At 48.9% G+C, this 27,988-nt stretch overlaps 2 protein-coding genes across 5 annotated transcripts; one reads left to right on the top strand and one right to left on the bottom strand.

The window, feature by feature from the left end:
- The first annotated feature begins 6,576 nt into the window (after positions 1-6,576).
- Positions 6,577-27,280, top strand: LOC308237627 (protein S100-A7-like). Of its 4 annotated transcripts, none has more exons than XM_080648442.1 (4): positions 6,577-6,685; positions 6,964-7,113; positions 26,004-26,161; positions 27,055-27,280. In XM_080648442.1, exons 2-4 carry the CDS (start codon positions 7,086-7,088, stop codon positions 27,217-27,219), a joined length of 351 nt encoding a protein of 116 aa, XP_080504568.1. In that variant the 5' UTR covers positions 6,577-6,685; positions 6,964-7,085; the 3' UTR covers positions 27,220-27,280. The 4 variants fall into 4 exon arrangements, with proteins under 4 accessions (XP_080504568.1, XP_080504567.1, XP_080504566.1 ...); XM_080648441.1 differs by having other exon boundaries at positions 26,001-26,161; positions 27,055-27,279; XM_080648440.1 differs by having other exon boundaries at positions 6,611-6,685; positions 7,015-7,113; positions 27,055-27,279.
- LOC308237556 (protein S100-A7-like) lies at positions 13,931-15,148 on the bottom strand (the record flags this gene model as incomplete). Its single annotated transcript, XM_080648299.1, has 2 exons — positions 13,931-14,095; positions 15,008-15,148. The coding sequence occupies 2 exons, from the start codon at positions 15,146-15,148 to the stop codon at positions 13,931-13,933; spliced, it is 306 nt and encodes a 101-aa protein (XP_080504425.1).
- Positions 27,281-27,988: the final 708 nt, after the last annotated feature.

Genomic DNA, 27,988 nt, shown 5'->3' with positions numbered 1-27,988 from the left:
ACTCCCAGCTCTCCCGAACGTTCCGGTAGCATCTTGTATTTATCTCTATTACAGCTCTTGTAACAGTGTTAACATTTATCAAATTTCCACTGTGTGACAGGTACATCTCTTGTCATATGTTATTGGTGGTGGTGGTTTGTCACAGAGGTATTACAGAGAGACAGGAAGATAACCATGAACAGTGGGTGGTCTCAGAACTCCAAAGAAAATTCCAAGGCAAGGATGGTCAAGGGAATCAAGGCAAAAAAAAAAGATAGGGTGTACACGAAGGATGAAGGACGACAGGAATGGAACCTGCATGGGAACAGATATAGATATATAGATGTAAGACGTCTTTCTTATCATGTACATCTCTTTAAGAACGTGGGATAGACGCAACAACAGTAATAACGGTGGATTTCGGGGCTTATAGCATAGGTCAGGTGCAATGCATGACGACCACAGCATAAGGGCAGGCAGGAGGGAAATGGGGAGAGGTACTCTACCACTTGAAGGCAGACTGTGGTAAGTTACAGATGTGTGCTCTAGAGCCTAAAGCAGCCGCTGAAATAACAGAGAGTGATATATAATAAGTCGACAAAAGGAGAGAAAATGGAGTCTTGCAGAAAGCACGTAAACACTGCGTTAGAGCTATTGATCTTTCTACCCTATGGAAATGTTTGAACAACTGTCCAGATATGTGTATAAGACTATGAGAACACCATTATTTGTAACCCCATAATGACAGCAACAAACTTGGGAAGCAGTGGAGGAAGTCTCTTTTCGGTAATGGTTGAAAGAGAGTGCAGAGAAGAGAGAGATAACAAAGGTTTGACCTTTGCTTTTAAAGAATAACAAAGGCGTCCCTGGGTGGGCTCGAACCACCAACCTTTCGGTTAACAGCCGAACGCGCTAACCGATTGCGCCACAGAGACCTACAGGGAGCAAGTCCTCAGTCACTGCTAGGTAGAGCCATACCCTTGTTGCTGGACAGAGGGCCGTGCAGACTCCCAAACCTCGGAGAACCGAAGAAGTGGAGTCCACGTTGCGTTTGAAACCCGTGCTTTGGTCGATTCTGAAGGCAATGGAGCAGCCGAATAACCCCACCCGGCCTTGCTCCACTAGCGCCTCAGATTCTGAGCCCTATGGAGGGCAAGGGGGGATGGGGGCAGGGGAAAGCCGAACGGCCCGTGGGCTCCCGTGACGGCTCTCCCCCTTTGCTCAGGCTGCACCCGATGGCCTGGCCGCTGGCGCTCCGCTGGCTTCACTTGATTGAGGTGGGCGGGGCGGAGTCAGAAAGAGTGGGCGGGGCGGAGTCAGAAAGAGTGGGCGGGGCGGAGTCAAAGGGGGCAAACGCGAAAAGGCGGGAGCTCCTCCTAGGTTGGGCATTTTAAATTTGCCGTATCACGCAATGACTTAAAAATAATTTTGCAATAATAATAATAATAATAATTTTGCACTGTTTCATTTTAGATATTTTCCATTGCTCATGGCGTTATGTTTTCTAATCTTTTTCCTGCAATGTCTGGTCTGTTCATTTAATCTAGTGAATTTATTATCTCTAAAGATTGACTCTACATATTCGCATATGTTCCAGGTTTCTAATGTACTCTTTGGACATGCGCAACAGTCATGATAACAGCATTCATGTCCTCTCTGCTACTTTTAGCATCGTGTCAGTTATGGTTGGGTCTCAATGCACTGATTATTCTCCTCTGTGCACGCCTGGCATTCTTTGATGAAAGGTGGGCATTGTCATAGTTTACCTTCTTGGGGACTGGCTATTTTGGTAGTGCTATAAATCTTATGCGGTTTTGTTCTGGGGTCCAGTTGAGTGACTTGTCAACAGCTTGGTCCCTGGGGGGCTTGTTTTTTTGAGCTTTTAGGTAGGTCAGCCTCCCACACTGAGGTGAGACCTCCCTGAGCGCTCTGCGCAGTGGCCCATGAATTATGAGTAATCCTGTCTGGTCTAGCCGGTGGGAGTATGATCCCTACCTTGTGTGAGCACCACCCACTGGAACTTAGGATCTCTATAGAAGTTTCTGCCCTTGGCCTCCGGCAGTTTCTTCACAAGCTTGTTCTGATCAGTACTCTGCTGTGTACCTGAAGGAGACGTTTCCCACATGCCCGGATTCTCTCTGTCCTCACTGTGAGGCAGGAGAGTAAAACATTAGGAGAATGCTTTGGCAAGTGGAATGGGGAAACTGAGACAGCCCATTCCATCTGGCCTCATCCAGCAGCACCCTGACTCACCTGCCTCTTCTCCCTTGCACGTGCCCTCCATTAAGCATTAAGCCCTCAGGACAATGAGGGTCTGATCAGCATCAAATAATCAACGCGTTCAGTCTGTTGACTGCAGAGACAGCGTTTTGTTCAAACTAGAGATAACATCTTGGCTTCAGTTGTGTAGGGCTCAGGACCAGAAAAGCACCCAAACCAGACAAAGTGACACCATGGCTGGGATCAGGACCAGATGTAATGACCAAGGATATTCCCCCCACACACATACACACATCTTAGCACCAACCAATCAGTAGAGACCACGACCCTGACTCTATATATGCTCATTTTGATGAATCAGCATATTAAAGGACACACCTGGAAAGCTGATGAATATTTTATTGAGATCCTCCCTGAGACCTCCCCTAAAATTCCTGCCTTTAGAAAACAGGTAAAAACACTTAAGACAAAGGACCCAGTGCACGTGCTAGCAGGAACTACTACAGAATACCCCTGGATCGCCCCTTTCCAAGCAGTTTACAGATTGGAGGGGAATCTATAAGCTGGTGCCAGACATTTGCTCCTCTTCCCTTCCCTTTTTTGAATTGTATGGTTTCCTTCACTGGTCGCATACAATCTAACGACTGGTCTTCCTCCTGCTCAAGGGTTCGTCAGCATGCTGATAACTGCCTCTATATGATTCCGTGACAGTGTTTGGCTGTTTCTGTAAAAATTATCCTATTTGAGAAAAATCATTGGAACCAACAGAATCCTGCACCTGGCAATGCATCTTAGAGTTATTGGCTCACCTTCCCTTGGTTCTGTTGAATCTCCTCAGGTCAGGATTAACAATAAATAAATAAGTTAATTAATTAATTAAAATAAAAACATCACTGTGTTATCTGCAGCAATATAAATAAATACCTTTTATCTATTGATGTAATTGTCCTCCTTCCCTTTCTCATAAATATTTCTCACAAATTGATTGCAAACCTAATATTAGTTAATATTTTCATAATCATGATATAGTATGTATCCATCCAAATGCTGTGAATGCCTTAAAAACAGACACATACTATTGTTATAATGATTACAAGACTGACTCATTATTCCCATACCAAAAAAAAAAAAAAATGGTTACAAAGAACTAACTCCATTTACCAAAAATGTGCTTCTTCATTATCTCTATTTTTATTCTGGCCCTTCCCGCTTCTACTGGCAATCTAATTCTGCTTTTGCTTCTTACTTCTTTCCGTTAAAAAAAAAATATTTTTTTTTTTATTGATTTCAAAGAGGAAGGGAGAGGGAGAGAGAGGTAGAAACATGAATGATGAGAGAGAATCATTGATTGATTGATTGGTTGCCTCCTACACACCCTCTACTGGGGATTGAGCCTGCAACCTGGGCATGTGCACTTGACCCAAAATGAACCTGGAACTCTTCAGTCCACAGGCCGATGCTCTACCCACCGAGCCAAACCAGGTAGGGCCTTACTTATTTCTTGGATTAGAATTTTACTTGCCTAACCTAGCGAGTTAGATTACTTCCTCAGACTCTCTAAGGTAAGTAGTTTGAGGTGGACAATTGCAGATGCGGGGTCATGAACAAGGGATCTGGATGAATTTCCCATGTTTTTCTGCAGGGGTCTGTTATACAGTTGGAAAGGGTCTTTATCAGAGTTGTGGTGTGAGCTGACAAAACAGATATTTTGATATTGGAATTTGAATATGTTGCTTTCTGATGCCTCAAGCCTTTGACCAGAATGTCTGTTGGTTTGTGAGCTCCATCTTCCCAAGACAACTGAGCTGTTATGCAGTTTAATATTAAGGGACGTTGGTGTGTCAGTAGCAGGAACATTGAGCTCAAAGGGCATTGGTGGTTCAGTGGTAGAATTCTTGCCTCCCACGCAGGAGACCCGGGTTCGATTCCCGGCCAATGCATCTTGTGTGACTTCCTTTTACTGCCTGACAACTGGGCCAGGTCACTCCATGGAAAGATCCTGAGAGGGAGCGCTCAGGTCTGCATGGACCTGGCGAAAGGACCCTAGAATCTACACCAGACACCCTGAGCCACACCCTGAGCCAAATGTTAGCTTCCTTAGCCATCCGTGCCTCCTGGGCCCCTCACTGTCCCAGGAAGGATCCTCTGTACCTGGCCATGTGTGTCCACAAGTGTTGGTCTGAAATTCATACTTTTTTAAAAGGGGAAAACAGGGGGTGGGGGGCAATGGTAAGATATGTACACATATAATACCTTAATAAAAATTTGAAAAAAAAATAAAATAAAAGGGGAAAACAAACTACAGATTCTGGGAGCGTTTTTGTGGCTTTCGTTCATTCCCTTTGAATACTTGGAACAGATTCCGATTTGAGAATGCTAACAATGTGATTGATTTACAGACGACATGTGATTCATTTTCATCCAAAAATCTTTGGAGAAGCCCCCTAACCAACAGTGGTTTTAAATACAAGATCAGTGACATTTGGGGAGGTTTTTTCCCCTTTCTGTTTTAAAGATAAACTTGACTTATTTAATTTCAGGGGTTTCCTGAGTCTGCCCTGACCTGCGTGGCTTAAGGAGTCGGGGCTTCGATTCCTGGTCAAGGGCACATACTTGGGTTGCAAGATCCCCGAAGTCCCCCTCCACCCCTTCTTGGGGCACATGCGGGAGGCAACAGGTAATGTGTCTCCCTCACATCTGATGTTTCTCTCTCTCTCTCTCTCTTTCTCTCTCTCTCTCTCTATCCCTTTCACTTGCTCCAAAAATCAATGGAGAATGGGGATTAACAAAACAAAACAAAAGACACCCCCAAAAAAGTTTCCTCCCTCTGAGATCGTCTCTCTACATTTTAAGTATAAAACAATGGTGATCCTGTTGATAGCATTGAAGTTGTTTTATGCATGTATTTGTGGGTGTGTTTTTTTTTTTTAACTCTCTTGGAAGTCTGAAATTTAATAAATTCTGAACTGTGGTATAATTTCTTGCTTTTGTCTCTGTAGACAGGAATCAGGATTTAGATGGTAGGGGTTGAGGACAGCAGGAATTCTGATTTATTAAAGGAATAGGATTAATTACTTAGAAGATAAAGTTTTTAAAGACTGTAATATCTCCAGATTTCCCCTTTACTGTTTGCTGAAAAAAAAATTCTATCTTTGACCCCCTTCCTGAGGGAAAGTCATGGCCTGTGAGAAGCTCCCTCCATATTCCAGTCTCCTCCTCCTCCTCCTTCTCCTTCTCTTCCTCCTCTTTCTCCTTCTTTGGTCCCTTCTTCAATGAAGAAGCTGGAAGAACGCAGGGGGAGAGGGATGAGGACCCACAAAGCAAGGGCTGCAGGAGGATTTTATTGGTGAGCTTGAAGGAGTGCGGAAAGAGGAGCTGTGGGGTGGGAAGTAAGCAACGGGAAAGCAAAGCAGACATGTGAATAGCTTTGGCTTAACCTATAGCCTTTTCAGGATATTCAGATGATACAAATAAAGGAATTTAGCTTTTATTTTCAACTACAGGTTGGTTCCTAGAGAGTATTCTTCAAGCTCACATCATGCTAACAGCTCAACCTCATGGGCCTTGTCTCCATAGGGTTGTCCTTGGTTGCAGGAAAGAGTCATGTTCACACCTTTCTCTTGAAACATTTTGAAATCTTAACCACATTCTCTCTGCCCTAAGATTCACTGTGGAGTGGAAGGAGCGTTTGAAAAAAATGTTTAATATACATAAACTAAAATGCACAGAACCTAGATGTACAATATAACATGATTATAAAATAAGGCACACCCCTGTGTAACCTACACACAGATAAAGAAGTAAAACAGTATTAGTCTTTCAATCAACTCCTCCCATGCTTTACTAGGTCTTAACCTTCTATCGCATCCCTTTACTCCCACTTAATTTGCCCCCCCCCCAATCTGTAAAATCTCTCACTGGGGTTTCATTTTTAATATCTCTTATGGTTAATGGATTTGAGCACTATGACATGTTTGGTAGCCACTTGGATTTTTTTCTTATAAGGTTTTTGTCCCCAAGACCTTGGTTCATTTTCCATAGGTCTATCTGTCTTTTTCTTCTTGTTTTAAAATAACTCATCAAATCTATCCAGTACCAGTTGTTTATACCAAATGCTAGCAGCCTCTTGAACCACATTACCCACAAGCCCTGAGATGGAGCGCGCGCGCGCGCGCACACACACACACACACACACACACACACACACACACACACACACACCTTTGCCCTCGACTTGACAAGGCAGGGAAGAAAGATGCACACACTCTACACGTGGGCTAAAAGACACCTGGGTCAGGGATTCTGGGATTCTTTGCACATCAGATAGGCCTACGGGGGAGGGAGGACGTGGACTCCCTGAGGGACTGTCCTCTTGGCTTTACATAATCTCTGCCTAAAGAAAGAAGGCACAACCAGAAGCGGGCCAGAGCGGAGCACATCCACAGCAGACCTCTTTCCCTGGCTGCTGCAGGCACAATGACTGCTGGTAGGCCAGCGGTGGAGGGTGAGGGGTTCCATGGCACAAAAGGAAGATAGGTTCAAGGAGCCCCAGGAGAGAGAAGAAGGGAGGGGTGGGGGAGGAATGAGGAAGAGCAGTTGGAGGGAGAGGAGGAGAAGGGGCACGAGGCGGGGGCGGGGCGGGGGCAACTGCAGCCGGTGAGACGCAGACAGCAGTCAGATAACCCGGGTGCAGACCGGGAGCTCTTGCTCCTCAAGTCTCTGCGACTACCGGCGTCAGGGCTGCCCTGTTTCCCTCGGTCTCAGACGGCGCGGCCTAGAATGGCGCATCAGCCCAGATCGCCTCTCCTCTCCCAGGACCTCCGACGGAAGGACGGCCCACCGCAACGTCGCTCCTCCGCGGTGCAGCGCGCAGAGTCCGGCTTCTGATGGAGCGCTTGCCGGCGTCTCTTCTGGGTAAGAGCAGACTCCACGGGGTATCCTGCTGTTCCCCGAGGACAGCTCCGCGGGCCGCGCGACCCGGGCCCCTGAAGGAGGAGCGACGATTCGGGTCGGGCCCCCTCGATGGGCTGAGCCAAGAGAAGCAGCAAGGTTGATCCAACTCCCTTCTCAAGCACGAGAGAGGGGGGGGGGAGGGAGGAGGGGGGGGAGGGGGGAGGGGGAAGGGGGGAGGGGGAAGGGGGGAGGCGGAGGGAAGAGGGGAGGAGCGGGGGAAGAGGGGGGGAGGGGAAAGGGCGCGCTGGAAAGGGAACCAGGAGCTGGGAGCCCCCAGGCAAAGGCAGGGCTCGGGCCTCATCTTTCCAAGAAGGGGTGCCTCCCTCGGACCTGGCCGGAGAAGGACGGTGGAGTGGGAGGTCATGGCGACACGTCTGTCACGCTTTCCCAGCACCACGCACCGGGGGCATTTGTGGTGACTGTGGGAGTCCCTGTCTGGACAGGAGGAGGCGCGGCGCAGGAGGCGGAGTGGTCCACACACTTGGGTCCCCAAATGGGAGATGGTGAAGCGCTGGGTGGGCGAACCCACACGCTGTGGGGATGGAGGGGCGCAGTGTGTCACCGGAAACCCGGGAGGTCAGGGGTGAGCTCGTGGGGCTCCACACCCCCTGGGTGCATGGCCGAGCTTCGCCCGGGAGAACCACCTTCGTGATCACGTGTCTCCCCTGCCAGGTAAGTGTGAGCGCACGCCCTCCTAGCACCCTGCAGCCTTCCCCTCCCTGCTCCGTACACTCAGGGCCACCACCCCCGGCCCCCGCAAACGCACACGGGAGACCCCTCATCCTCCGCCTGGCAGCAGCGGCACCAGACCCAGCGACTCGCAGACATCTGGGGTCAGTTTTACATAATCCTGGGGTTGGCTTTACATAATCTTTGCCTAAAGAAAGAAGGCGGTGCCATCTGCCCAGGATTGTTCATGGCAACTGGCCTGTGTCCTAAGGAAAGTGCAGAAAGGGGGGAGGGGCGCGTGGGGGGGGAGGCCAACGCCATGGGCCCTGGGACGGTCCGGATGTCCCAGAGCAGTGGCCCTGAGGGCTAAGGCCTGGGGGTGGCCTAGGAGAACGAAGGAGCATTCGAGGTGGAAGGGACAGCAGGGAGGAAGTCAACGGTCAGAGTGCATGAGGGGACAGGACAGGCGAAGGTGAGGGAGCCCCGCCACAGAGCTGGCTGACCCGACAGCGCACAGGCCTCCTGCCCGGGGCAGCTCTCCCAGGCTTCCCTCAGCCCCCCTGGCCAGGCTGCCATCCGCCCTGTGCCCAGGTGCCTGCCCTGTGGGCCCCGTGCCCAGGTGACAAGGTTTCCCTAGAAACAGGGGACTAATCACAGTCACCCAGTCCCCCCACTGTGACCTGGTGGCTGCGCTCCAATAAGCCCAGGACAAGACTCTCCTCTGATGGTCCCCAAAGGGAGGCAAGAGAGACCTGCAGGGACTAGGGGTGCCTGTCCTGGATGCAGCAGCCTTGGGTCACCCCGGGGGCAAAGCACCGCGGGCACCGAGTGCACACACTGGGGTTGGCCTTGCAGTCCCCAGGGAGCCGGGTAATCACATGGCTGGTCCTGATGCAGAGAAGATTCCAGGCCTGAGCAGGGTGGCTGAGCAGCCTAGATTCGGGGCTGGGCCCCTAGGCTGGTCTGAGACTCGGCCTGGGACAAGAGGGGGAGGGGAAGCTCCGTTTCCTACCTGCCCACACCTAGTCCCTCCTGGCTTCCCTTTAGCCCGGCTCTCCTCCCCAGCATGGGGGTGGGTAGGAGGAGGCTGTGCTAGACCCCAGGAGAAGGGGCTGGACTCGAGGGGCAGGTGGGACAGGGCCTAGGGGCAGAGGGAGGGTTTAGGACCTGTTCTCAGGGGAAGCAAAACAAGCAGAACAACACACAGCTTTGGGGTTAGGATGGAGTTTCGGGGGTTAGCGATGCTTGGGCTGGAGTGGGGCCAGGCAGGGAGTTTCAGGAGGAAAAGCCGCCAGGGCCGTCCTCCCTGTGGCCGCTGATCCTGCCTCAGCACTCCCCTTCCCTAAGTTCCAATGCTCCTGGGAGATGCTCCCTGTAAAAAACCCTCACTTCAAACCCACAACCCACCCTCCACTGCACCCACCTGCCCCCAGGCCCCGCGCACCAGGCTCTCCATGAAGCGGGGCACGTTGTCCATGAGCAGGGCCTTCAGCTCCTCCAGGGACAGGGTCTCCACGTCCCCCTCCCGGGCCGCGTACTGGTGGTAGCTGTGGATGATTTGGAAGAGGGATTCCTCGACTGGCGTGTCTGTCATGGCTGCGGGGCCCCTCTGATGGCAGCGGGACAAGGGCCAACTCCAGAGATGTGGAGGTGGAGCAGCTGGGGACAGTGGAGAATCTGGGAAGAGAGAGCAGCACCTCCTCTGGGCCCGCCCAAGCATCCTCTGCCCTTTGCTTCCTGCCTGCCTTGTCTCAGGGCCCCTCCCTGCCCATCCTCGGTGCCTCCAAAGATGGCAGCCAGTGTTGTGATGCCTCACAGGTCCTTCGGCAGCACAGCTGAGCCTTCGTTGCCTTCCTGAGATGACATCACACGCACTTGCTCCCTAAGATTAACTCAGCCAGTTTCAGGGACCCACCTTCCCTCGGAGCCTGATCTGAAGCATCTCAGACCCACACAAGGTCACAAGGTTATCCATCTCCCTGCCTCCCAGCTCATCCTCCCAGCTCCAGGGCTTGGGTGGGGCTACACACACAACTCCAGTACACCTCCCTTGCATGTCCTACCTCAATTAGTGGTAGGAAACAGTCATGAAGGACATTCACTCATCCGACAAATATTTCTCGAGGCCCTGCCGTGTGCCAGGACTCTCCAGGCAATATGAGTAGGACACGCGGCCAGCTCACAGGGCGGGAACGAGCGGAGGGGACAGTCACACACTGTGAACACTGCTAATTTAGTGGCACAAATGGGGCACCCTGGGCACCCAGGAAGGGACACTGTCTGCCTGCAGAGTTGAGGAAGACTTCCTCAGGAGGCAACATTTTAGGTGGGACTGAAGAAAAGATGCTGTTGCGAGGAGAAGCATGGAGGACCAGCACTCCAGACAGAGGGAACCACATGGTCAAAAGGCGTGGGGGTATGAACTTGGGTGGCCTGCGAGGGGAAGGTGTCCACGGGGTTCATGAGGAGCAGGTAGGAGACCCAGGGCTGGAGAGGAGAATGGAGGCTGATGCAAAGGGCCCTGTGCGCCAAGCTAGAGCTGCAGCTTCCTCCTGTGCACAGGATCTCAGATGGTAGGTGATGGGTGGGAGGTGAGAGACAAGTGGTAGGAACAGCTTTATTATAAGGCAATAATCGACTGCTGTGTGGCATTGACCCCACTCTGAAAGAAGGCAGGTGTGTAGGCTTGGCCTCCATACAGCTACCACCTGGGCCTTTGCGTGGCAGGTGAACTCCTTCCCCCATCTCCAGCTTTCTCCCAGCCAGCCAGCCCTTCTATCCCTGAGAGGGGCACGCAGCGGGTGAGTGGATCTCCCAGAAGGGGGCGCCAAAGGGCAGGTTATTGAACCAGAGATTAAGCCTCCACATCCCTGAAGGTTTGAGAGAAACAGGTAAATACTGAAGCCAAACTTCTTCCAGTTTACAGGGTGAGCCTTCATCTACCCAACATAATGATTTCCTCGGCAAATAAGTGGTTCAGCAATACACTAAAATAAAATAAAAATGGCTCACGTGTCTAAGAGGTAAAACAATTTGCAATGCCAAGCTAGAGTCACAGAGAATTTATTGAATACCTTAGGTTCAGCCATCATTCCCCTGGGAATTCATCCCAAGAAAGTAATTAAACAGCAATAAGTCTGGTAAGAAAAAGCAGTAAGTAGGTGTTTACCACAGCAATGTCTATAGCCAAATAGCAAAAATAAAAACCTAGAAGCCACCTAATTAGGGAATTTGGTGTGCAAATATGACCTTGGACAATTTAAAGATAATAATTTATCACTTAAAAATAATTCATTTTAGACACAGAGCTTGTTGGGGTAGAGGTTTCATATTGTACCCCCTTCACCCTGCCTTTTTTTCAATCTGGGACAAAACCCCTCCCCCCCAACACAATCCCAATACACAGTGATGATCTCCTTACAGCTGTGCTGTAACTAGTCTTTTCATTAATACTACTAGAGGCCCGATGCACAACGATTCATGCAAGAAAGGGCCTTCCTGCCCAGACCGGTTTGGCTCAGTGGATAGAGCGTCAGCCTGCGGCCTGGAGGGTCCCAGGTTCAATTCCAATCAAGGGCATGTACATTGGTTGCGGGCACATCCCCAGTAGGGGGTGTGCAAGAGGCAGCTGATTGATGTTTCTCTCTCATGGAAGTTTCTAACTCTCCCTCTCCTTTCCTCTCTGTAAAAAATCAATAAAATATATTTAAAAAAAAAAAAGAGAAAGAAAAGAAAGGGCCTTCCTTCCCCTGGCAGCCCACACCACCTTCGCTCTGGCTGGAGCCGCCTTTCTGCCTTCCCATGCTGACCAGAGGCCCAGAGCAGCTGGGGTGGTGCAGAATGCCTGCACCACCACCCTGGGCAGCTCAGCGCCTGCATATGCAAATTAACCATTTGTTGTGTTAATTTGCATACTCACTCCTGATTGGCTGGTGGGTATCATAAAGGTACAGTCAATTAGCATGTTGCTCTTTTATTAGTGTAGATGCTGTGGACATCTTTCACACACTAAGTCAGTGGTCGGCAAACTGTAGCTCTCGAGCCACATGCGGCTGTTGAGCATGGTTTGCCACTCTGTTGACTAATGAGTTTGCCGACCACTGCACTAAGTCAATGTAGCCTGATTTTTAACTGCTCTTTAATCCATTACCAGTTGCCATTTAAGTTACATAAGGTTCATACGATTCAATGTTAATTCTTGCTGAACACTGACATTTCTTCCAAATTTTGCCATGTGTGCTACGTGCTGGGGGAAGGATAGAAATCAATTTCCACCACTTCCCCTGCCTGAGCCACCCTGTTCCACTGCCAGCACCTCCCACAGCCACATGAAGAGGCTTTGGAACTAGAGAGAGGTTGTGTTGTGATGTGGTGGTTGTGGAAAATTGTGAATGTATTTAATGTCGCTGGCATGTACATTTCTAAGGATCATAGATAAATTACATTTTATTTAAATTAAATTTTATTAACATTTTATTATATTTCACTTAAAATACATTTTATTTTAACTGCATGGTACAAAAACTACAGTAAAATTTAAGCAAATGTAAGATAAACACAAATATTTAAAAACTGCATCTCAAGGGGGGTGCCCTCTTTGCCGTGGCAGCTGACACACCTGCGGCCCAGGACCGGGGACCACAGGCCTCGCAGGAGCTGAGGCGAGTCGACCACAAGCTGCAGGCGGTTCTTCTGCCTCTTGGAGGTCAGTGAAGGCTGTGCCCGGAGCCTGCTCTGGCTCTGGGGAGGCCACTGGAGTCGGCGTTGCCTCTTGAGGTCTTTTCTGCTCTTGCTCTGGAGCTGGTTCTGTAGATCCCAGAAGAGAACATGTTATCACCATGACTGCCTCGATGTGCCTTCTAGAGACAGAAAATCTCTCCGATCCATCGATGGTGTCCCCGTTCAAGAGCCCACCCCAGGAAGTCCTCCCAGACTGCAGGCCATGGGGATAGTGATCAGAGCAACTCTTTGCTCCTGCCTAACCCCAGCCTCTGGGAGCTCTTCTCTGTGTGGCTTAGCCCGCCACTCACCCACACCATCTACCCCCAGGCCTCCTCACCCTCTGCCTCTGCCTCTGCGGGCTCACAATGCTCCAGCTCTGAAAGGAGCAGCTGGGTGCAGTGCTCCAGGTCTGAGCTGGTTCTGTAGATCCAAGGACAGAGGCAGATGGGAAGGGCCCTGTGTGGGTAATGGCACGCCTCTTTCCACCGCTAGCGGAGTGGACTGTCACTGATGACTCAGCATGAGCTTTCTGCTCATCAATCCCTGCCCTCTCCTCCCCGCTCCTCTTCAGTCCTGTCTTCTCACTACCTGCCCCCACTCTGGACTCCAGCACTAGCTTTACTCCTCACGCCTGGAACACCCATCGCTCTGTGCTTTCCCCAGACACCCAGCTCCCAGCATTGAGCAAACCATTGCAAGGATCAGCTCAGCAGACAGGCTCTCTCACCTCCACAGGGACACCCACACAGGCTAAAACACACACACACACACACACACACACACACACACACACACACACACACACACAGGCACAGCCCAGAAGCCCAGGACACAGGACAAGGGATCCAGTCCTCTGGGCACTGCTGTGTGTCCCATGCACAGTGACCAGTGCCCATGTGCCCCCAAAGCCCTCCACCCAATGCCTACTTCAGTGGTGCCATCTCCCCTACATCCCTGGGGTTGTGCTGGGCAGGAGGGCAGGGGCATGAGGCACCGTGTTCAAACCTCCCTCGGCTCCTGCTCCCTGCAGTTCCTGGATCCCCAGATGCTGATCAGGCTTGAGAAGGAAAAGCATGGCTGGGGCCAGCAGAATGCTCTGCACTGCTGACCCCGGGACCCGGCACGCTGGCTTCGCTAGGGAGCAGGGGCAGAGGTGGACAGAGGCCCTGCTGAGAGAGGTGGTCAGTTGTGCTGGAGGCCAAAGGGAGGGCACCCTCCTGGCACATTCCTGGGTAATCCCCCCATGGAGAATCCACAATTACATTCACCAAGAAGGGGCAGTTCTGACAGCATAAGTAGCCAAAGAAAAGCAGGAAACAGGCCATATCTGAGCAAGAGACACTTTATTGTTTCTTGGGGTTTCTGGAAGCCTCAGGCTGGGCTGGGCTCACTGTCCTCCCCCAGAACAGAGCGGGGCTCCGTGGCTATGATTGTGGTAGTCCGTGGCTATGACTCCCAACACCGACAGGAACTCGGAAAACTCGATCTTCTTATCCTTATTCTTGTCCTCGTCCTCAAAGATATGGGCCAAGAAATCTTTGCCCTTTTTTTCCTGTGGAAAAGATAAATTCAGTCCCAAAAGTGTTATGGGTGGAATAGGAGGAGGAGGAGGCAGAGACAGGGAGAGAAGCACCAGGGGCTGCACAGGTGTAGCTGGTGTGGGCCAGTGGGGGGTGTCTGGGGATGAGGGGGACAGTAACATTACCCTGCAGGTCACTGAGGGAGATTCCTTGGACCAAATATCAGCATGAAAGAGAGACCTAGTGGTGGTGGGCAGACTCTGCCCAGAGCTTCACTGATCAATGAGCTGGTGGGTGGGTGGTCTTTAGACCCTGACATGTTCCCCCCCTCACCCACTTCCAGGACCCCATCTACCTAAGTTCTACCCACAAACTAAAGAGAGGCCCTACCCCTTGTCTCTTCATTCCTAACCCTGCTCTCCTATCTACTATCTGCCTTCCCGAATCTTCCATGCTCAGTGCCCTCTTTTGCTCACCTACTCTCTGTGTCACCTAGTAGCCTCTCTTTCTGTAATCAGTTCAGTATATTCTAACTGTCAGACTAAATCAGGTCTACGGATGAGCTTTTCATTGTAATGAAAGGTGTTAAATTTTATCAGCCATGGAATCTCTATCGCCTTCCCTTGGATCTCAGAGAACCTAATGGAGGCTTCTAGAGGCAGAGCCTGAGCCTATGGGCTTCAGTCTCCTGGATGGAGAGTGACAAGTGGGAGGGGACCCATTCTTCACTCTCCTATTTGACCACCTCGTAACTACCCTTGATCTCCAGATGCCTTTACACTTGGCCACCTGTTTCATCTCTTTCATCCTGATAATAACTCAGGAGAGTCCTCTTAGGCCTTTTTGCAGATGAGAATATGAAGGATGAGAGAATGGGATTGACTTGTCCAAGGTCTTTCGCCATGCCAGGGCCCAAGCAACCTTCGGAAGTCACCCAGACTTACACAGGCCTTGAGGAAGTTAGGGAAATTCTCCTTCAGCATCTTGAGCAGGCCCTGCTTGTCAATGGTGTCATCGGGTTTGGTGTATTTGTGGAACAGGACGATCAAGTCCATCACGGACTGCTCAACTGGAGTATGGCTCATCTTGGTTTTCAAGGAAGCTGCTGGAAAGAAAGACGAGAACCTTTGTTATCCTAATCCCCAGGTGAGGGTCCCTAATTCAGGACAATGGGGTGGGAACTGGGCATCTAGTGAAGGGAGGCTCAGGTGGAGCAGAAGGAACTGTATCACCCTAAGAGGTGGGAGGAGATGCTCACAAGGAGGAGAGTGTGACCAAGGCTGGGGGCTGGCCCGTGCAGTTCAGGGTACAGAGGAGGTGGAGGAGAACATAGAAGCCCACTGTGGACAGAACCACAGGAAGCAGAAGCAGTGAGGGTAAGGGTCAATCACACTAAAAAAGACTGACATTTTAGTTGGAACCTAAGCCAAACACAGCATTTGGATGACTCTACTCTTCAAGAACATCAACACCAACTCCTCCAGGGTCAGCGTCAGGGTTAGAATCAAGGGGACAAAATAACTTTCTGACTAGTCTGGCCTCACCCCCCCTGACCTGCTCTTGGAAGGAGACCCCTGAGGAGCCCATTGTGAACATAAAGGAAGCTGTAAGTGAAATGGGTGCTGGAGGCTCCCAGTGGTGAGTGTGAGTAGGAAGGTCAGTGTGAGCAGATATACAGTCCTGTCCTGAGCTCCTGCAAGTTTTCCTGGACCATCCCCACCAGTGGGAAAGAAGGACTGCTGACCAGAGTTGGCATCATGTTTGAAATAATCAGAAACACCTGCCTCAGTTTTAGACTCTTGGGTGGAATGTAGGGAGATAGGCTCCTCAGATGACCTTTGTACCTCCCTGCTATTTGGAACCCCAAGGCTAGACCACATTTAAGTAAAGAGGTCTGACTTTCCAAAGCCGGTACCTCCACCAACTGTCTGGAGCCCAAGCAGAGAAATGGGACAATGCAGCCCTCACACCCCAGATTTTCCAAAGCACCTAAGAAATGTGCATGGATCACACGTGTGGGCATCTAACAAAAACTACCATTGTCTCCTGATCTGAGAGAAGGAACCTTGCTGCTATGTCCCTAAGTGAAACCACCTAAGGCCTTCTATCAATTTGGCCAAGGCCAGAGCTGAGCCCTGTGCACAGAAAGTCACTGGTCATTCCCTCAGCTGGGAACGAGGTCCAAAACCTTAGTTGATGGGTCTCTGATCCATGTAGTGGCAGGTCTTCTCACCAGTGCAAGGTGAGTGGGCATTGCTAGCCTGGGTTTAGGAGAATCTTCAAGGTTTTGGGTGAGACCCCACTGTCCCCAGTGGTTGGGGTGCAAAGTCTGTGATTCCAGAGAGAAAAGAAGACAAGGAGGAGAGGAAGGTTCCTATACTTAGCTCCCACCAGGGATGTTTCAACAGAGTTGTCACAGAAGAGCCCAGAGAGCAATGGGAGCATCAGTACAGACATCTTGTTGTAGATAGGCCCTCGCGACCCAGTGGGATGAAGTTGGAAAGACCCATAACAGGCAGAGTTGAGACTGGATCCAGGCTCCTGAATCCTCTCCCATCACCGCTTTCCCTACTCCTGGACACAGAAGAACACACTGGGCTCTGATGAACCCCCCTGGCAAACAGGTACAGACTTACCAGATCTGACGAGGTGTCACTGAGGAGAAGGATGAGTGTGCTGTGCATCTGGGCAAAGACTGGTCCCTTTATAAGGCTCAGACTGGCTCCTCCAGGGCACTGGGAGCCCTTGGGCCATGTTCTTTCTCTGCTTCCTGGACCATTGCCTCACTCAGGTGGGTGGAACACACCTAGGAGTGTGTGTTCATCATGTTCTTGTAAAATCGCAGGCAACTCCCAAGGGATAGCACTATTCTAGAGCATTGTTCTGTGGGTAAGGCAACCTAGGGCTGGGGTGGGGAAAACAATGGGATGTGTCTTAAAAGCTCGGGAATTGTGGTAGAGAAAACTGGGTTTCTGAACTTAAAGAGGATGGGACTCTGAAAAGCAACATGATCTGTGTTTGCTCATCACCCAGTCCTTCCACAAGTTTGCTCTGACATCTAACAAAACTCTCTCCAGTGGTTTATAAGTCCATAATGATACCTCACATCACCTTACCTGTCATATTGATATTCCTCCTAAACCTTCAAAACCTTATGAGATGGTGCTGTTACCCTCATGTTGAAGACGGGGAATTGAGGGAGTAAGAGGTAAGCAAAGTTCCTATGTGCACGAGGCTAATAGACAGCAAGCTCAAGATATGATCCCAGAAAAGCCTGATTCCAAACCTCCCTCTTAAGCCCACTACTAGACCTCTGGGGTCACTGCAGGGCCTGCAAACTCAAAGTCCAAGATAGGGAGGCAGGATCACCTCACTCCCATCATCACGTGGGGTCCTCACTGAAACGCTAGGCGAGAAAGAGGTGGCATTACCCACAGTGACAGGCCAGGTAGCACAGAGAGAATAGCACATCACCTGCAGGTGAGGGAAGACAGGAGGTCTGAGTTCTGGCGTTAGCCCCACACTCTTGAACTTCACTTTGCAGCTTCAGGGGCTGCCTGAGCCCACCAAGGAAGCCACTGTCTAGACTCAGGGATGGTGACCACCATGAAATGAGCCAGCAGGAAATTGGGCAAAGTTGCCTCCCCTCCCATGATGATGATTTCCTATAAATCATCACTGAAGAGTGATGTTTCTCTTTCCCTTATGCAAGACAGTCTGCTTAGGAGTCAGTGGCCATGCCCTAGGGTCTGCTGTGTCCCAACCTGCTGTGGAAAATCTAGTTCAGGTGCAGGAGACAGGAGCTTGGAGGTTAGGATGAGGCCTGGGGACCTCTGGGGAATGGCCATGCTGACTCACTAAGGAATCCTTGTTCCTGCTCTCTGTTTCCCTAAGAACATCCTCCCATTGAGTGAGCAGACTGCTCAGGCATTGGGCACCCTGGGACCAGGCTCACCGATGAGCCTGGGTCAGCCTCGTCCTCCGCCCCCGCCTCCCCACCCCCAATGCATTGGGCTTCCACACCTGGCCCTTCTGTCCCAGCACCAGCACCAGCCCTCTCTGGTTCACTTATGTAATGTGTTCTCACCGCCACTAAAAGCCTGCTGTGAAGGATACACAGGAAACCTGGAGCAGGGGGTGACTTGGAGCAGAGGAACTGAAATGTCGTTCCCACATTCGCCCTGGTATAGCTTTTGAAATTTGAACAATGTCAAGATACCTAAAGCTCATTTTTAATTTTTATATTTAAGTTTTGCTTTGTTCAATCTTGGCCTCACTTTCAGAGTCTGAACTATGTATAGTCCTTGGCTTCCGGAATCTAAACATCATTTATCTGTTGCAAGGTATCTTATTTTACTTATATACTTATTTTCCTTTAATCTTCATTACCATTCAATTTCCCCCAAAAAGCCAAAAAAGAAATATATGTTTTCTGTTTATTTTTATGCATGCTCAGCAATGTAAATTGTTCTTTTGGCCCGTGTTCAATCCATTTTTTTAAAATATAAATTATGCAGAAAAATACTACAAAATACAATACACAGTCTAATCTCTTACACTTGTGACTGTCCCCCACGTCAATGAATAAAACATTGCTACCACCCACACCAGCCTGCTTTCTCTCTTCTCCAAAACCATAATCTGAACTTTTGTGATGAGACCCTCTCTCTGTTTCATTTTTATTTTACCACCTAAGCATACATACCTGAACGCTGCTATTTCCCCCACTTTCAAATTTAATTGAAGGGAAACATATTCTATGCATTTTTCTGTATCTGCTTTTTTTTCTCAGTATTACTTTTATAAGTTATATGTTGTACTGTGTTTGTTCTTCACTGTACTAGTGTACTATATATATCTTTATATGAATGTGACATAATTTTTTCATAATTCTGCTTTAGATATCACATGCTCATCACTTTGTCTTCTTTTTGAATGGTTTCCAGCTCAGGTGACCAGGGATTTTGACCTCTGACCTCATGTTCCTGTGGGGATCAGCCACCCTGTCTGGTGAGGATGTGGAAAGGGCCCAGGGCAGGCCCTGGTTGTGTAAGTCCAGGGTGTTTAAGGAAGAAGAAGGGGATGAGTCCATGTTTCAGGGACCAACTTCAAAACAGCCCTGTTTATTGTCAGAGACATTAGTGTTTGCAACTATTGTGACTAACAGCCAAGTCCCACCCCAGCATGTCCCTTATCACTCACCACCACCAGAAAGGCTATAGGTATCTTCCAATCCCTGAGCCAATAGTCCTTTGGCAACATGGTCTACACATCCAAGTCATCACTTGGAACCATCTCGCAAGCATTTACTGTTTATCCTGAGCCTCTCTTTCATTCATCCCAATGGACTCTGGACCTCAGCTGTCCTTGGCTGTTTGGAGCTGAGACCTGGACCATTTGTTCAAGGTACAAAATTTAAGGAGAACCCACTGAGCACCACTCACTGTGCTTTAGAATAAACTTATGGCAAGAGAAATTTTTAAAGAATTTATCTCCCCTCAATGCTCACACTTTAGAAGTGAAGTCAAAAAGAATAAAATAGAAACTGTGGATGTTGGAGATGTACAGTGACACACTCTATAACCCAAGAAGAGAAGGGTAACTTCCTGGGGAGGAGAGGTCAATAGGCCAAAGAATTAAAATAAATTGGGCCCAGCTAGCATGGCGCAGTGGTTGAGCAACAACCTATGAACCAGGAGGTCATGGTTCGATTCCTGGTCAGGGTACATGCCCAGGTTGCAGGCTTAATCCCCAGTGTGGGGCATGCAGGAGGCAGCTGATGAATTATTCTCTCTCATCATTGATGTTACTATCTCTCTCTCACTCTCTCTTCCTCTCTGAAATCAATAAAAATATATTTTAAAAAATAAATAAAATAAATTGGTTAAGTAATTTCCTGTTGGACAGAAAATCTAAAATGCTAATAAGTTTACATTCAGAGACTTAGTTCTCAAACAACAGATTCAATTTATTAGCTAGCTTTCAGATAAGATTGTAAGAGAGCTCCAGAGAAATATAGAAAAGAAGAAAATAGAATGCTTACTCATAAACCCAGCATCATAGGTCAGGAGGGTACTCCTAGATAACTCTTGAGGGCTATTAATTTCAATCAAACTTGTCTTACAATAAAAAGAAACATGATCTTATTATTTTTATTATTAATATACTCTAATTTTTAGAACCGTTTTAGATTGGCAGAAAATTTTGGAACAGAGAGTTTATTTCTTATATATCCCCTCTTCCCAACATGTCCCCATTTTATTAACATCTTAATTAGCGTAAAACATTTGTTATAATTAATGAACCGATATTGATACATTATTATGAACTAAAGTCCCTGGTTTAACTAGGGTTCAGTTCATATTGTGAAATTCTGTGGTTTTTTGACAAATGTGTAATGCCACATATTCATCATTACAGTATCATGCAAAGTAGTTTCATTGCCTTAAAAATCACCGGTGCCCCACCTATTCAGCCATCCCCTCCTATCCTGAATCTTGATGATTACTGATATTTTTATTGTCAATATATTGGGTTTTGCTTTTTCTATAACGTCATATATTTGAAATCATACAGTATGTGGCTGTTTCAGAATGGCTTTCTTTACTCAGCACTATCCTTGTAGTTTCCTCCATGTCTTCGTGTGGCTTGATAGCTCAATTCTTTTTCTTGCTGGATAACATTCCACTGTATGGCTTACCACAGTTTGTTTATTCCTTCACCTTTTGAAAGACATCTTGGTTACTTCCAGTTTGGGGCAATTATGACTAAAGCTTCTAAAACCATCCATTTGGAGGTTTTTATGAAGCTATAACTCTTCAACTCACTTGGGTATTTTTTGACGACTGCCTGTGACAGGACCAGCAACCCAGGCATGGGTTGAGGCAGGGCAGGGCCAGCTCTCCCTGTCCCCTTCTGTCAGAAAAGCAGAGTCCCAGAAGCCTGGCCCAGCATCACTCAGTTTCATTGGGACACATGTTCACTCTTGGTTGTAAGGGGCACAGGGAAAGCAGGGACCGGACTGTCAGAATGGCTTAGACGAGACTCAACACACATGGTCGTACTGGGCACCTTAACCCCCAGCAAAACCGGGCTCTGTTAGTTCAGACGAGGGGTCGGGAACTGGGTTGGACATACTTGGTGCCTGTCCCAAACCTCTCACTTCCAACACCCTTGGCTCTAGACTTGTTTCTGTCCTCCTGATGTCATGTCTGTTCTGTGCTGTAGTTTTGCTCACATGTCATGGTCTGGACGCTGGAATCTCTTTCCCTGGTTTGCTTGCTTGAACACTAGATGTTGACATTCATTCAAATGCCACATGTAAGGTATCTCAGTCCACCTCTCCTCCCCAGAAAGTTGCCCCTCTCTTCTTGGGTTATACAGGGTGTCACTGTACATCTCCAACATCCACAGTTTCTATTTTATTCTTTTTGTCTTCACTTCTAAAGTGTGAGCATTGAAGGGAGATAAATTCTTTAAAAATTTCTCTTGCCATAAGTTTATTCTAAAGCACAGTGAGTGGTGCTCAGTGGGTTCTCCTTAAATTTTGTACCTTGAACAAATGGTCCAGGTCTCAGCTCCAAACAGCCAAGGACAGCTGGGGTCCAGAGTCCATTGTGATGAATGAAAAAGTGGATCAGTATAAACAGTAAATGCTTGCGAGATGGTTCCAAGTGATGACTTGGATGTGTAGACCATGTTGCCAAAGGACTATTGGCTCAGGGATTGGAAGATACCTATAGCCTTTCTGGTGGTGGTGAGTGATAAGGGAGATGCTGGGGTGGGACTTGGCTGTTAGTCACAATAGTTGCAAACACTAATGTCTCTGACAATAAACAGGGCTGTTTTGAAGTTGGTCCCTGAAACATGGACTCATCCCCTTCTTCTTCCTTAAACACCCTGGACTTACACAACCAGGGCCTGCCCTGGGCCCTTTCCACATCCTCACCAGACAGGGTGGCTGATCCCCACAGGAACATGAGGTCAGAGGTCAAAATCCCTAGTCACCTGAGCTGGAAACCATACAAAAGGAAAACAAGGAAATTAAGGGCATGCGATATCTAAAGCAGAAAATGATGTGTTATTCATACCAAGATAATGACGAACAAACAGTACTACATGGATATAGCATATAAATGTAATACTGGGCAAACTAATGCAGACATAGAGGAATATACAGAATAGTTCCCCTTCAAGTAAATTTGCTTAAGTGGTAAAATACAAATGAAACAAAGAGAGAGCCTTACCATAAGAGTCCAGATGATGGTTTTGGGGAAGAGAGGAAAGGGGCAGTGACTGGTAGGGGTGGTGGCAATATTTTATTCATTGACCTGGGTGGCAGTCACAGGTGTTAGAGATAATTCATTGGGCTGTACATTGCAGTTCGTTGTATTTTTTGTGTGATTGATCTGTATCAAATAAAGGGCATAGATAGAACACAGGCCAAAATAATCATTTACATTGATGAGTATTCATAAAAATAAACAGAAAACATATATTTCTCTTTTTTTTTGGCTTTTTGGGAGAAATTGAATAGTAATGAAGATTAAGGGAAAATAAGTATATAAGTAAAATAAGAGAGAGACCTTGCAACAGATCAATGATGTTTAGATTCCGGAAGCTGAGGACTATACATGGTTCAGACTGTGAAAGTGAGGTCAGGATTGAACAAAGCAAAAGTTAAATTAAAATAATTAGAAACTAATTTAAAGTATCTTGACATTGTTCAAATTTCAAAAGCTACACCAAGGCCCAAATGGGCCTGCCATCTCAGTTCCCCTGCCCGAAGGCAGTTCGTGCTCCAGGTTTTCTGTGTATCCTTCCTGGGAGGCTTTGAGTGGGGGTGAGAATAAATTAAATGAGTGAACCAGAGAGGTCTGGTGCTGATGCAAATATGGACATAACTGGGGACAGAAAGGCCAGGCTGAAGCATGGAGGCCCAGTGCATTGGGGGGCCTGACCTGGGAGCTCAGCGGTGGGCCTGGTCCCAGGGTGCCCAATGCCTGAGCAGTCCCCTTACTCCATGGGAGGATGTTCTAAGGGGAGCAGAGAGCAGGAACAAGGACTCTTCTGTGAATCAGCATGGTATGTCCCCAGAGGTCCCCAGGTTTCATCCTGACCTCCAAGCTCTTGTTTCCCGCTCCTGAACTAGATTTTTCACAGCAGGTTAGGACATAGCAGACCTTAAGCAGACTGTTTTGCATAAGGGAAGGAGAAACATCATTAAAGAATTTATAGGAAGGCATCATCATGGGAGGAGTGGCAACTTTGCCCAATCTCCTGCTGGCTCATTTCATGGTGGTCACCATCCCTGAGTTCACACAGTGGCTTCATTGGTGGGCCCCGGTGGGCCCTGGAGCTACTAAGTGAATTTCTAGAGTGTGGGGCTAACGCCAGGACTCAGAGCTCTGACCTCCTGTCTTCCCTCACCTGCAGGTGACATGCTGAGCCACTACTCTCTCTGTGTTTTCTGGTCTGTCACTGTGGATCATGCCAACTGTTTGCCTTCTACCCCTCCAATGAGGACTCAACATGAAGATTGGAGTGAGGTGACCCTGGACTTTGAGTTCACAGGCCCTGCAGTGACCCCAGAGGTCTAGTATTGGGGTTAGGAGGAAGTTTTGAATCAGGCTTTTTTGGGATCACATCTTGAGCATGCTATTAACCTTGTACACATGGGAACTTTCCTTATCTTTTAATCCCTCAATTCCCCGTCCTCAACATGAGGGTAACAGCGCCATCTCATAAAATTTTGAAGGTTTAGGAGGAATATCAATATGACAGGTAAGGTGATGCATGGTATCATTATGAACTTATAAACCGCTAGAGAGTTTTGGTTAGATACCAGAACAAACTTGTGGAAGGACTGGGTGATGAGCAAACACAGACCATGTAGCCTTTCAGAGTCCCATCCTCTTTAAGTTCAGAAACCCAGTTTTCTCTACCACAATTCCTGTGCTTTCAAGACACATCCCATTGTCTTCCACACCCCTAACCCCAGTAAAGTGAGGACAGAAGAAGGCTCTAGGTGTTTTCCCTTGAGAGTTGCCTGGGATTTTACAGGAACATGCTGATCACACACTCCTAGGTGTATGCCACCCACCTGAATGAAACAATGGTCCAGGAAGTAGACAGATATGACCAAAAGGCACCCAGTGCCTGGGAGGAGCCAGTCTGAGCCTTATAAAGGGACCAGTCTTTGCCCAGATGCACAGCACACTTACCTTCTCCTCAGTGACACCTCGTCAGCTTTGGTAAGTCTGCGCCTGTCTCTTTGCCAGGGGGTTTCGTCAGGGCCCAGTGTGTTCTTCTGGGTCCAGGAGTAGGGAAAGCAGTGATGGGAGAGGATTCAGGAGCTTGTGTCCAGATATAATGGGTTCTGCTTGTAATGGGGCTCTGCCTGTAATGGGGATCTGCTGTAATGGGGCTCTGCCTGTAATGGGGCTCTGCCTGTTATGGGGCTCTGCCTGAAATGGGGCTATGCCTCTTATGGGACTCTGCCTGTAATGGAGATAAGTAACTTCATTACACTGGGGTCCTGAGGACCTCATCTACAAGATGGCTGGACCAATGCTCCCATTGCTCTGTTGTCCTCTGTGTGACAACTCTGTGGAAACATCTCTGGTGGGAGCTGAGGAAATGACCCTTCTTGTCTCCTTCTCTTCTTTACTCTCTGGACTCACCTGACTCTCAGACCACAGGTTGGGGAAGACTCAATTTGCACCCCAACCTCTGGGGAGAGTGGGTGTCTCTATCAAAGTCTTGATGGTTCTCCTAAACCCAAGCCTGGGACTCCCACTAACTTTGTCCTGGTGAGAAGATCTGTCATGACATGGATCAGAGACCCATCAACTAAGGTTTTGGACCTTCTCCCCAGCTGAGGGAATGACGAGGGACTTTCTGTGCACAGAGCTCAGCTCTGACCTTGGCCAAGTTCACAGAAGGCCTTGGGTAATTCCACTTAGGGAATAGCAGCAAGGTTCTTTCTCCCTGATGATGAGGAAATGTAGTTTTTGTTAGATGCCCGCACATGTGAGCCATACACATTTCTTGAGAGTTTTGGAAAGTCTGGGGTGTGAGGGCTGCATTGTCCTATTTCTCTGCTTGGGGTCCGGACTGTTGGTGGAAGTACTGGCTTAGGGAAGTCAGACCTCTTTACTTAAATGTGGTCTAGCCTTGGGGTTCCAGATAGCAGGGAGGTACAAAGGTCATCTGAGGAGCCTATCTCCCTACATTCCACCCAAGAGTCTAAAACTGAGGCAGGTATTTCTGATTATTTCAAACATGATGCCAACACTGGTCAGCAGTCCTTCTTTCCCACTGGTAGGGATGGTCCAGGAAAACTTGCGGGAGCTCAGGACAGGGCTGTATATCTGCTCACACTGACCTTCCTACTCACACTCATCACTGGGAGCCTCCAGGGCCCATTTCACTTACAGCTTGCTTCATGTTCACAATGGGCTCCTCAGGGGTCTTTTTCCAAGAGCAGCTCAGGGCGGGTGAGGCCAGACTAGTCAGGAAGTTATTTTGTCCCCTTGATTCTAACCCTGACATTGACCCTGGAGGAGTTGGTGTTGATGCTCTTAAAGAGTAGAGTCATCCAAATGCTTTGTTTGGCTCAGATCTCAATTAAAATGTCAGTCCTTTTCCGTGTGGTAGACCCCTACCCTCTCTGCTTCTGCCTCCTGTGGTTCTGTCCACAGTGGGCTTCTATGTTCTCCTCCATCTCCTCTGGACCCTGACCTGCATGTGCCAGCCCCCAGCCTTGGTCACACTCTCCTCCTTGTGAGCATCTCATCCCACCTCCTAGGTTGATACAGTTCCTTCTGCTCCACCTGAGCCTCCCTTCACTAGATGCCCAGTTCCCACCCCATTGTCCTGACTTAGGGACCCTCACCTGGGGAGAAGGATAACAAAGGTCCTCATCTTTCTTTCCAGCAGCTTCCTTGAAAACCAAGATGAGCCATACTCCAGTTGAGCAGTCCGTGATGGACTTGATCGTCCTGTTCCACAAATACACCAAACCCGATGACACCATTGACAAGCAGGGCCTGCTCAAGATGCTGAAGGAGAATTTCCCTAACTTCCTCAAGGCCTGTGTGAGTCTGGGTGACTTCTCAAGATTGCTTGGGCCTGGCATGGTGAAAGACCTTGGACAAGTCAATCCCATTCTCTCATCCTCCATATTCTCATCTGTCAAAAGGCCTAAGAAGACTCTCCTGAGTTATTATCAGGATGAAAGAGATGAAACAGATGGCCAAGTGTAAAGGCATCTGGAGATCAAGGGTGGTTATGAGGTGGTCAAATAGGAGAGTGAAGAATGGGTCCCCTCCCACTTGTCACTGTCCATCCAGGAGACTGAAGCCCGTAGGCTCAGGCTCTGCCTCCATTAAGTTCTCTGAGATCCAAGGGAAGATGATAGAAAATCCATGGCTGATAAAATTTAACACCTTTCATTACAATGAAAAGCTCATTCGAAGACCTGATTTAGTCTGACAGAATATAATGAACTGATTACAGAAAGAGAGGCTACTAGGTGACACAGAGAATAGGTGAGCAAAAGAGGGCACTGAGCATGGAAGATTCGGGAAGGCAGATAGGAGATAGGAGAGAAGGGTTAGGAATGAAGAGACAAGGGGTAGGGCCTCTCTTTAGTTTCTGGGTAGAACTTAGGTAGATGGGGTCCTGGAAGTTGTTGGGGGTGCAGGTCAGGGTCTAAAGTCCACCCACCCACCAGCTCATTGATCAGTGAAGCTCTGGGCAGAGTCTGCCCACCACCACTAGGTCTCTCTTTCATGCTGATATTTGGTCCAAGGAATCTCCCTCAGTGACCTGCAGGGTAATGCTACTGTCCCCCTCATTTCCAGACACCCCCCAGTGGCCCACACCAGCTACACCTGTGCAGCCCCAGGTGCTTTTCTCCCCCTCTGTGCCTCCTCCTCCTCCTATTCCTCCCATAACACTTTTGGAACTCAATTTGTCTTTTCAACAGGAAAAAAAGGGCAAAGATTTCTTGGCCCATATCTTTGAGGACGAGGACAAGAATAAGGATAAGAAGATCGAGTTTTCCGAGTTCCTGTCGGTGTTGGGAGTCATAGCCACGGACTACCACAATCATAGCCACGGAGCCCCGCTCTGTTCTGGGGGAGGACAGTGAGCCCAGCCCAGCCTGAGGCCTCCAGAAACCCCAAGAAACAATAAAGTGTCTCTTGCTCAGATATGGCCTGTTTCCTGCTTTTCTTTGGCTACTTATGCTGTCAGAACTGCCCCTTCTTGGTGAATGTAATTGTGGATTCTCCATGGGGGGATTACCCAGGAATGTGTCAGGAGGGTGCCCTCCCTTTGGCCTCCAGCACAACTGACCACCTCTCTCAGCAGGGCCTCTGTCCACCTCTGCCCCTGCTCCCTAGCGCAGCCAGCGTGACATGTCCCGGGGTCAGCAGTGCAAAGCATTCTGCTGGCCCCAGCCATGCTTTTCCTTCTCAAGCCGCGATCAGCATCTGGGGATCCAGGAACTGCAGGGAGCAGGAGCCGAGGGAGTTGTGAACACAGTGCCTCATGCCCCCACCCTCCTGCCCAGCACGACCCCAGGGATGTAGGGGAGATGGCACCACTGAAGTAGGCATTGGGTGGAGGGCTTTGGGGGCACATGGGCACTGGTCACTGTGCATGGGACACTCAGCAGTGCCCAGAGGACTGGATCCCTTGTCCTGTGTCCTGGGCTTCTGGGCTGTGTCCTGTCCCTGTGAGTGTGAGTGTCTGTGTGTGCGTGTGTGTGTGTGTGTGTGTGCGTGTGTGTGTTTTAGCTTGTGTGGGTGTCCCTGTGGAGGAGAGAGCCTGTCTGCTGAGCTGATCCTCACAATGGTTTGCTCAATGCTGGGAGCTGGGTGTCTGGGGAAAGCACAGAGCGATGGGTGTTCCAGGCG

Source organism: Plecotus auritus (genome assembly GCF_963455305.1).
Source record: "Plecotus auritus genome assembly, chromosome: 12".
Classification (NCBI taxonomy): Eukaryota; Metazoa; Chordata; class Mammalia; order Chiroptera; family Vespertilionidae; genus Plecotus; species Plecotus auritus.
This window is presented reverse-complemented; position numbering and strand designations above follow the sequence as displayed.